The 11,058-nt window shown below is 39.4% G+C and overlaps 1 protein-coding gene across 4 annotated transcripts in view; it reads left to right on the plus strand.

Moving 5' to 3' along the window:
* The window catches only part of LOC139969528 (myelin regulatory factor-like), a 64,203-nt gene that overhangs the window by 47,591 nt on the left and 5,554 nt on the right, over positions 1–11,058 (plus strand). For 3 of the 4 annotated variants that reach the window (XM_071974590.1, XM_071974592.1, XM_071974593.1), the window contains 10 exons: positions 177–323; positions 1,217–1,270; positions 1,907–2,016; positions 3,397–3,486; positions 4,404–4,514; positions 6,414–6,611; positions 7,541–7,640; positions 8,950–9,024; positions 9,803–9,914; positions 10,609–10,698. In XM_071974590.1, the coding sequence (XP_071830691.1) occupies positions 177–323; positions 1,217–1,270; positions 1,907–2,016; positions 3,397–3,486; positions 4,404–4,514; positions 6,414–6,611; positions 7,541–7,640; positions 8,950–9,024; positions 9,803–9,914; positions 10,609–10,698 (1,087 nt within the window). The remainder of the gene's footprint in view (positions 1–176; positions 324–1,216; positions 1,271–1,906; positions 2,017–3,396; positions 3,487–4,403; positions 4,515–6,413; positions 6,612–7,540; positions 7,641–8,949; positions 9,025–9,802; positions 9,915–10,608; positions 10,699–11,058) is intronic. The other variant, XM_071974591.1, reaches the window with a different exon arrangement.

Below are 11,058 nucleotides of genomic sequence, written 5' to 3' on the forward strand. Positions count from 1 at the left end.
GTACATGATGAGAAATACCATTGTGAAAAGAGGGTCTTTTGTACAGATGTCAAATCATTCTTCAGTTTATATGACAGGAATTTTCAAATTCAGATGTGAGATGATTCAGACATTTTGCAAATTTTTTAGTTCATTATTTTTATGTCGTTCTCAATTTTATCTTTTGTTTCTATCAGTCGAAATGGAAGCAGTAGATCCCAAGCCAGCATGAAGGGTCACAGCCACAAGAAGCGTAGCCAGTCGTGGCCTCAGGACAGTGCCTGTCTCTCCCCTAGGGCCATGCAGTCTACCATGGTACTCCTTATATTCATCATGTTATTCTGGTGAGTAGTGGCGGCATGATGTATGTGGGATAGAACTATGGGATGGAACTATGGGATAGAACTATAGGATAGAAATATGGGATAGAACTTTGGGATAGAACTGTGGGATAGAACTGTAGGATAGAACTATGGGATAAAACTAAATGGTAGAACTATGGGGTAGAACTATGGGGTAAAACTATAGGGTAGAACTGTGAGATAGAACTATAGGGTAGAACTATTTGATGTAACTGTAGGTTAGAACTATGGGATAGAACTATAGCCAAGGTAACTACAGGAGAGACACTTTGCAGAGGAGTATAAGCAAAGAATGACCTAGAAATGGAGTTCAATCAGTGGAATTGTGGGTGGGGGGTGGGGATAAAGAGAAAGGTATAACCCATTTGCTGGAAAGCTGATTGCCAACATTAACAGAATACTCAGCATGTTCGTCCTTTTGATGCCACCTCTATCTACGTCTGCTGGCAGGTTGAATGGAGCACATGTACATAATGTAAAAAAGAAAGAAAAAAATAGTAATGATGAGTGAGATGTGAGCAATTTTGCCTTCTTTAGGCTATCTACATTAGCCTTTAGATCACACTCCTCTAAGACAGACAAAGAAAAAATAGGTGTTATGGTTGCTGTAGGAGGAGGTTGTTATTTGCCCAACTGGATGAAAAGAGAGAAAATGGTAACTCAAAAAAACATCAAGATAGTTAATGTTCATTTTAACGAGATTAAATTATGCTTTTAATAATTTTTGGGGTCCTTCAAAGTTATAACAATAGTCCCCCTATTTACATTTGGACTGATCTACCAAAGTTTTACTCTAGAAATGACTTTTCTTCTTTACATAAACACACTGTTCTTCTTTAAATAAACACTAACCCATTTCTGATCTCTCTATACAGTGTCATTACCATGGCTGTTCTCCTTGTGTTGCAACTCGTTCCTGGGACTCCCAAGTAAGTTGTAACATAGTTAGTCATACACGGTTACAAAATGCAACCATGGTGCTCCTTTGTAAATTCTCAAAAGTATCCATGATTTCTTTCTACCTCGGGGACAAAAAACTGTTATCCTAACACACTGTAGCACACGCAAACTGGAGCCTATACCGCAATTTTGGCAAAGTTCCGTCATTTTTGTTACCCCAGGTTCATCCCTGATATTTAGTCATACACAGTTACAAAATAGCCCGAAAAAATGCCCGAATTAAAACATCTGGAAGTTGATTTTGAAGGAAAGTGTATGTTTCCTTGTTGTCTATTGTAAACTGTATGTATGTATTGTGAATGTAAACCTCTTTGAAATTTCGAATTCAGGATACGTTAAGAGCAATGAAAACACTCAGAACATAGTCATATTTCTGGACGATATCAGCCACAAGGTTATGAAAGCAAAAAAATGTGAAGCTTTTGAAAAACCTGCACCACAGACAAACTTTTTCCTTGATTAGTAACCAAGATACTTAAAGAAATAAAATAAAATAAGATTTGAATAAATTTGGTTTCTCTTCTACCTCTTCCACTGTCTGCAATTGAAAAATCTCTTTATTGTCATCTCTCTTCTTTTGTTTTTTACCATTGTCTTTGTTTCAGTGATCAAGAAACTGCTATCCCCATTGACAACCCTAACACATTCCTCAATTCGACGCTACATCCGCTTGTCATAACCGCAGACACGACCCCACTCACCATGAGTACAAGTAGTGAGTATCACAATGAACCGATAAAATTGGAGGTCAATGCCATTTACCTTTGAATTGATGTAGTTTCCTGGTTGCTGTCAAATATCCTTGGACAGAAAAGCTTAGTATTAAGTTTCTTGCAATCAGTTTCCTGTTTGAAATAAATTATGTTTTTGCATGTGTGTGTCATCAAGTCCTCAGAAGAATTCTATCGTTGTCTCTACAATGAAGGTAAAAGGGGTACATGGGTTTGAGCAATGGACAGAAAGATGAGGTCCTCTGTCAGAAAAGCTTAGTATTAATTTTCCTGCAGACAGTTTCCTGTTCGAAATAAATTATGTTTTTGGATGTGTGTGTCATCAAGTCCTCGGAAGAATTCTATTGTGTCTATTATTGTTGTGTCTATGATGAAGGTAGGGTACGTGGGTTTTAGTAATGGACAGAAAGATGGGGTCCTCTGTCAGAAAAGCTTAGTATTAATTTTCTTGCAATCAGTTTCCTGTTTGAAATAAATTATGTTTTTGCATGTGTGTGTGTCATCAAGTCCTCGGAAGAATTCTATTGTTGTCTCTATAATGAAGGTAAAAGGGGTACGTGGGTTTGAGCAATGGACAGAACGATGGGGTCCTCTGTCAGAAAAGCTTAGTATTAATTTTCATCCAATAAGTTTCCTGTTGAAATAAATTATGTTTTATTATGTGTGTGTCATCAAGTCCTCAGAAGAATTCTATTGTTGTCTCTATAATGAAGGTAAAAGGGGTACGTGGGTTTGAGCAATGGACAGAACGATGGGGTCCTCTGTCAGAAAAGCTTAGTATTAATTTTCTTCCAATAAGTTTCCTGTTGAAATAAATTATGTTTTATTATGTGTGTGTCATCAAGTCCTCGGAAGAATTCTATAGTTGTGTCTATTATGAAGGTAAGAGGGTTTGAGCAATGGACAGAACCATGAGGTCCTCTGTCAGAAAAGCTTAGTATTAATTTTCTTCCAATAAGTTTCCTGTTGAAATAAATTATGTATGTGTGTGTCACCAAGTCCTCGGAAGAATTCTATAGTTGTGTCTATTATGAAGGTAAGAGGGTTTGAGCAATGGACAGAATGATGGGGTCCTCTGTCAGAAAAGCTTATTATTAATTTTCTTGCAATCTGTTTCCTGTTTGAAATAAATAATGATTTTGTGTGTCATCAGCAGCTCATAAGCATCTGCCCCTTCCCCCACCCCATCCCTTCCACCTAGATATGGTCTCCCTCAAAGTGTGATATTAAAAATAAAAAAAAGGGATATTTATTAGCGTCTGTTTTATTGTTTACTTTCTGGCAAGTTTGTATTTCTCTGAAAGGAATATTTTTTATGGTCTTTATATATTTTTCGTTTTTTTCCCCCCCCCCCCCCTCGTCAGAGATCATACCAGACTGCAATCCGTGCGAGACGTTCTGCTGTGACGTAGAGCCGCCAGAAGAAGTCATCATAAGCACCACCACACCATCAGGTGGGTATCCCTCTTTACGTCAAGGACACCAAAGGGCCCTTGGGCCCTTGTCTGTAACAGGCATGAGCTTTTTCTGCGAATTCGCGGAATATCCATGATTTTTTTTCTACCTCGGGGACAAAAATATTATCCTAACACACTGTAGCATACGCAAATTGGAGCCTATACCACAATTTTTTGCAAAGTTCTGTGATTTTTTTTTACCTCAGGCTCATCCCTGCTGTAATCAACTGTATCAACAAATAATGGCTGTAACATACATTTTGTGAATCAGTCAGGGGGAAAAAAACAACAACATCCAAATTGGATTAGTTCTTCTGAACGTAAAAGGTTTTCAAAAAAGCTATACTGAATGTTTTATCTTATGTATATTGCAACATTGAATTGATCAACATTAATAGGAATTGCCTCTGGACTGTATGGCAGTTTATTTTCTGAGGAAGGACCACTTTCCACCGCCCTCCCCCCCCTCCCAACACTGCCCTGCATGGGAGTCAGCTTTGAAAACCCAGGGCCACACTCTCTCCTTTATAAAATCATTGATTTGCCTCTAGCGTTTCCATCAAAAGTCCATGTACCTGCCTAAAACGGTCGGAGGAAACTTAGAAATTGCTACCTTGCCAGCCTAGCAACCTTTGAAATCCTATGCAAGCCACTGCTATCCTGTTATGGGAAAGGTAGAGTTGGATGTCTTATGATTATAAATTTAACAATGTACTCACGGACAAAAGCTGCTTTAAAATACCATAATTTTCCTTCATCCCTTGACTTTTTGAAACATTTTCCAAAATGTGATGGTAATCATTTTGTTTGTGTTCCTTGTTTTTTTTTTTTGTGGAATTATCATTATTTCTTGTCCTTCCCTTTCTGCCACTTTTAATTTTTTTTTTTTCCCATCACATTTTCCCCCCTGCTAGTCTCTCAAGGTAAGGTTGTGCATACAACAACAAGACAGTCTACCGTAGCAAGGAGCAACCACAGCCCTTCACCTTCGATGATGCCCAGTGAGGATTACATGGACGACAAAGGTAAAACTTCAGATGGCTATATTAAATAATAATAATCAGCAGTCATTTTTACAACGCTAAAAGGGTGTGAAGAATCACGCACAAAGAAACGTCTCATGCCGGTTATCTGACCTGGTTTCGAATGAGGTATAACAGAAGTGTTAGACACCACCATCGATCCCAGAAAATACACACACAGCTTGCTACCGTCGGTAATTAGACACTAGTGTACAGTCAATACATACAGCTACGGTCAATACACACAACACAGTGTACATAGCAGCGATGCACATCTCAGGTCTAGATAAAAGATAACAAGGTATCACATTTCATTACTGTCTGCATTTTGTAGCGACAAGAAAAAAAATTCACTTGCAAGCAATGGAAAGTTTTAACTTTTTCAGAGGGTGGCACACGGTTTGGGGTGAGTCTTCAGTGCCTTTAAGAGACCACAAATGTGGGGGAAGCCTGCAAGAGCTCATGGATGACAACTTACACTTCGGGTGGCTTCCAATTCAAGATTTTAACTAAAATTTGGAATCTTTTCAATTTTGAAAGTCATTTCAGATGGGAAAAAACCGTAGATTGCTCTTGTGACGAAAAAACTAGTGTTTGCACGGGTTATCTGGGTACCCGGGTACCCGCCCGACGCGATACTACCCGGTTCCTAATTTATTACCCGAATCCTACGCAAAGTGTGATTTAAAAAAAAAAAAATTGGCAAATCGACGGTTAGGCAGATTTCCCATTGACTTAGTGTGGTGTTAGGCTACAATGTGGTCGAAGATAACAGCAATAACGAAGGTAGGGCTATACCCGCGCGACGCGATACTACCCGGTTCTTAATTTATTTCCCGAATCCTACGCAAAGTGTGATTTTTTTTGCAAACCGATGATTAGGCAGATTTCCCATTGACTTAGTGTGGTGTTAGGCTACCATGTGGTCGAAGATAACAGCAATAACGAAAGTATACCATGGATATCTTATAACTGCGTCACAATTTCAGCGGTATAGGCTAGATTTCCCCCATTGACTTCATGTGGTGTTAGGCAACCATGTGGTCGAACGTAACAGCAATAATGACAATATCCATGGATATCTTATAAATGCGTCACAATTTCAGCGAATAAACAGATGGTTAGGCCTAGCTAGATTTCTCATTGACTTAGTGTGGTGTTAGGCTACCATGTGAAAGAAATTATTATTTATTCATTCGTTTATTTCATGGAAGGAAAGGCTGACATGGAATTTTACGAGATGTTTACGGATTATAGACGGGATAACTAAAAAATAATAATCGCAAGTGGCTGTTTAATAATCGTTTATTCCAAATGCGATCAAATTGCGCGAATCGCGCAATCTTGCGGCTAGTGCGAACCCTGGGCCTGCATAATAGATAGTAGTAGTAACAACTGTTTACGAGCTAAATTGGATATTTATTTGGTGTGATCAATAGACGTGGAGAACAAGCATAAGCAGCGATGGCAGTGCGATGTTAGTAGTAATGTTAATTATATGAAGTTATTAACAAGTTAATGAAAGAAACAATAGCAAATAGAAATTATTGAGGAAGGTTTTATACCTTATCTTACACCTATGTTTTTGAACATGAAAATATTGTCAGTAGAGAATATGATTCATTTATAATAGCATCCAATATGTCATTTCTTGAAAATTGTGATACACGAGGGTAAACAATTTTTTTCGGGTACCCGGTTCCCGATTTTTGGACTCGTGTAAACACTAGAAAAAACCCACCTCACTATGACCCGGCCGGGTATCGAACCCCAAACCTCCCGATTTGCTAAGCTTCTCATTGCTTCAAAATGCCACCGCCTTTATCCACTCGACCACAGCACCGGTATAATACAAGACAACCGACTCGCTCGATAAGCTAAATTTGTTTGTCTCTCTTTCAGAAGTGCATGTATCTAATGAGACTGGTGTTGGATATCTTTCAGAGATGGACCCCGAATCACAGGTGACTGGAACATCAAATAATAGATTAGATCCGGAAGGAAATGGTGACATCCCTAGCGAGGCGTTTGGACCCGAGACGATGCCGTCGAGGAAGAGGCGCAGAAGAGCAGGGAGTCAACCCAATAAGGGAGAAGAAGGTACGAGTGTGGCTCTACATGAAAATATATTTATAGATTCGATCATGAAATAATAGAAATAATAATAAATAAAAAAAATAATATATAGAAATGATGATACCAGCAGACCTCAAGTGCCTCCTTTTCATTGATTCCTTGGGCAACTAATTTACAAAACCCTGGCCCAGTATTAATCCAAATATGAAGACGATGAGTCAAACTTTCCAATTTTTTTTGGTCTCCCCCCTCCTTTACTTTTCCTCTTCAACCCCGCCCCTTTTTTTTGTTTTTTTTATGTTTTTAAACTAGTGTCAATTAACAACCGGAAAATGATTCTCTTCAAAGTCTAAAGAGACACCTCTTGTAAGAACATAGAGTAGTTCCTTTAACTCAGGGTTCCCTAACTGGGGTGCAAGAACCCCCCAGGGGGTGCGTGAGTCCATCCCAGGGGGTTCGTGAGGCGTTTCTGAAAGTCAAAACTAGAGTACTTTTTGTTGAACTAAAATCTGATATATCATATAATTTAGTAATTTACAAATGTCGTACCTATCGACCAACTCTTTTCGCGTTCCATAGGCATATGTTGCCATAGTAGTACCATAATGTGCATTTTTTATTACATCATTACACTATGTACTTGGATCTTTTACGAAGCACTGTTATGCGTATTATAGTATAATAATGACTCAGATTGAGTCTCGAAAAGTTGGGGGTTCGTGGACAACTCTGACATCCACAGGGGGTTCGTGGGGGGGATAAAGTTAGGGAAACCCTGCTTTAACTCCTGCAAAAATGGAAGAAACGATTAACAGGAATTTAAACCATCATACTGTGTATGGAACATTTCATAAACTGATCTTCTCTCTGGGTTCTTTTTTTTTCTTTTTTTAATTTCTTCTTGTATTCATTTTCTCATTTCTTCAAACTGGTGTCTTTTACATTATCAATAGTTGCAGACCTAGAGCAAGTCAATGTCACATCTATCTGGACCAGTCTAGTAAATGGAGATGGTCTGATCACAGATGAAGTTTACTGCAGGAAACCTTGTGGGTAAGTTCCCAGCCCCAAAACCAACATATCCAACCCCCTCATGATGTAACCTTGTAAATGGAGATGGTATAATCACAGATGAAGTTTACTGTAGGAAACCTTGTGGGTAAGTTCCCAGCCCCCAAACCAACATATCCCACCCCCTCAAAATGTAACCTTGTAAATGGAGATGGCCTGATCATAGATGAAGTTTACTGTAGGAAACCTTGTGAGTTAGTTCCCAGCCCCCAAACCAACATATCCAACCCCCTGATGTTTCTATCAGAGATTTAAGCTATCATGTAGTATTGTACAATGGGGTTGGGGGGGGGGGTATGGGATGGTATATAGCTTCTCTGGCACCAAGTCAAACTCCTCAGGTGTATGTGTATGCCCATATATGTATGAATAAGTCCTCAGATGTAAGCAGGATTCTAAACTTTCTCCAAGTTCATGTCAGTCTTTGAAATGTGCATTAAGCTCTTATCCCATCAATGTCTACTCGTTACTATGAGTCCTCAGATGTTACTAGGATTCCAGATAATTCCCTACTCCATATTAGTCTTAGAATTGTGTATTATGTTCTAAAATAATATCGATGCCCATTTGTTACTACATGAGTCCTTGGATACAGCTAGGACTCTAGACTTTCCCCAAGTCAATGTCAGTCTTTGAATGAAATATTAAGTGCTGAAACCCATTGGTCCCTCACATGGTACTACCAGTTCTGAGATGCAGCTAGGACTCTAGACTGCCCAAGTCAATGTCAGTCTTTGAATGAAATATTAAGTGCTGAAACCCATTGGTCCCTCACATGGTACTACCAGTTCTGAGATGCAGCTAGGACTCTAGACTGCCCAAGTCAATGTCAGTCTTTGAATCATATATTAAGTGCTGAAACCCAAAGGTCCCTCACATGGTACTACCAGTTCTGAGATGCAGCTAGGACTCCAGACTTTCCCCAAGTCAATATCAGTCTTTGAATCATATATTAAGGTCCTCATACGCTGCAACTACTGTACTAGTCTTCAGATGTAACTAATACTTCCCCAAGTTCACATTATTTGAATCATGTATGAAGTACATAAATCCATAGGTCCTTAGATATGTGTAACTAAAAGTCCTCAGATGAGGTTTGACTTCTAGACTGTCATGTGAAGTTTTGAGCGAAACTGACCAACGTCCTTTTTATTTCATTGGGTTCAGTGTAACCTTGGTTAGTGAAAAAACAAACCTTTCAAATGATAAATCCAGTCAGTGGAGCATTTTCAATACTGTGAAGGTTTGGCTTGACATTGCATTGTAACATGCTGGGAATTTCTCTTTGCAGAGAGAACAATAATTACACTTACGAGATTCCTATCAGCGTGTTCGATAACTCCCTGGGCGGACTTCTGGTCATCAAGTGAGTATCTCTTCCTTATTCTCATTTTCGTCTCTTTCAAGTCAAAAGAATTTTGTGTGTAGGCAGGCCGTCTATGACTCAAGTTTAAAGCTGATATATGTATATAGCGCCATCGTCTTTGGGAAGATGTTAAAATGTTGTGAACAACAAGTCAAATTGTTTCTCTTTGCATAATTTATGCTCTTAGAGGTAAGGAAAGTAGCTCTAGTTGCACTTCTTTAACCCAAAATACTAAAACTGAAGGCTTTTCAATTCACTGAATTAGTACTCTCTCTTAAAGGGTGTGAAGACTCGCGCACAAAGAAACGTCTCATGCCGGTAAATCTGACCTAGTTTCGAATGAGGTGTAACAGAAGTGTTAGACACCACCATCGATCCCAGAAAATACACACATAGCTTGCTACCGTCGGTAATTAGACACTAGTGTACAGTCAATACCCACAACACAGTGAACGATACAGCCATGGACATCTCAGGTCTAGATAAAAGATAACAAGGTATCATGTTTCATTACTGTCTGCATTTTGTAGCCACAAGAAGAAAATGTCATATGCAAGCAACGGAAAGTACACTTTTTCACAGCGCGGCACGCGGTTTGGGGCGAGTCTTCAATGCCTTTAAAAAAGAAAAAATACTACCACCAACTGGTATTGAGTTCAGCCGCCATTAACCAACCCCCCCCCCCCCCCCCCCCCGTTGTTTCCTTCGCACTGAGTATTTTGCTATTTGGAATTCGTCATCTTCTTAAAATCGTACTTTACTCTTTTTTTTTCATCAGTACATCGGTAGACACAAAGTCAAAGCAGTGTAAGGTACCAACTCTGGTGTCAAAATGCCTCTCTAAAGACAGTCAGCGAGACGACCAACTTAAGCTGAGCAAGCTAACAGAGGTGAGAAATTATTTTGGGTTTTTCTTGATAAAATGCCAGACATGTTGTAAATGTGTCTCTGGTAAAGGGCAGATGCCGGTGTCCTAGCCGAAGACTGGGACAGTGAGAAGAGTGTCCCTGTGTGTTCTCTTCCGTCTGCAGGACATCCCCCCAGTGTGCATCTCAATCAGACAGCCACAGTACGTAAAGCTAATTGAGTAGGACAGTGATCGGATCTCTCATACTTGGTAGGATAGTGCAATTGCGCGTTAAGGTCAAATAGTTCGGACAATACTTGGGTGGGGCAATAAATATGTCAAAATAGATGGAATGTCATCTTTTTCCTTTTTTTTTCTGTTATTACATCTGGCTTGTTGAATATATTCTTAAATATGTTTTCTTATCTTCTTGTTTCTTCTATCATGAACAGCCCCCAGTCAGACAGGTTAAAGTTCAGGTCAACAATTCCTAACCTACTATGCTACCTGGTGGGGGGTGTATGCACAGCACCTGTGCTCTCACCTCCTCCCCTCCCCCCCCCCCAAACATGATGCTTTTAAACCTTAGCTGAATCCCGATATATGTCAATCTTTGTTTCAAATTAACAATATATGACAGATTTAATAAAGAACATTTGTTTGGTTACATGTTCTAAGAAGTTATATGACCTACATATTTGAACTTTCCCAAAATTTTGTCTTATGATTCTGTGTAGGGATCGAGTCACCAGTTCAACTTGGATATCCGTGGATATGTCAACATTACGTACACTTTTAGGTTTATGCTGCTCTCGGAAAACAGCCAGGTAAGTCAAATAGGTTTTCACTACCTTCTCGTTTTTAAGTTTGGTGGTGAGGTGGGGGAGGGGGGAAGGGGAGCGGTCACTGTACTCTTCATGTGAAGGTCAGATTTTCAATTTGCAATCAATCAAAACATCTTAGGTAACGAGCACAAATGTGGGTGGGGGGGGGGAAGGGATGGGGGCTTGGAGGGGAGTTGTTATAGATTATTAATATCTTCTACCACAGTTAAACTTTGGTTGTGAAGACTGCAATGAAGTTGTATGAGATCGAAGGAGTCATGGTTGCATCTTTGTGTCCTCAAGTGGGCAAGACACTGTAATTAATGAAGTAATTAATCTCAACTCGTAGAAACACAAGTGTAT

The sequence above is a fragment of the Apostichopus japonicus genome, chromosome 7 (genome assembly GCF_037975245.1).
Source record: "Apostichopus japonicus isolate 1M-3 chromosome 7, ASM3797524v1, whole genome shotgun sequence".
Classification (NCBI taxonomy): Eukaryota; Metazoa; Echinodermata; class Holothuroidea; order Aspidochirotida; family Stichopodidae; genus Apostichopus; species Apostichopus japonicus.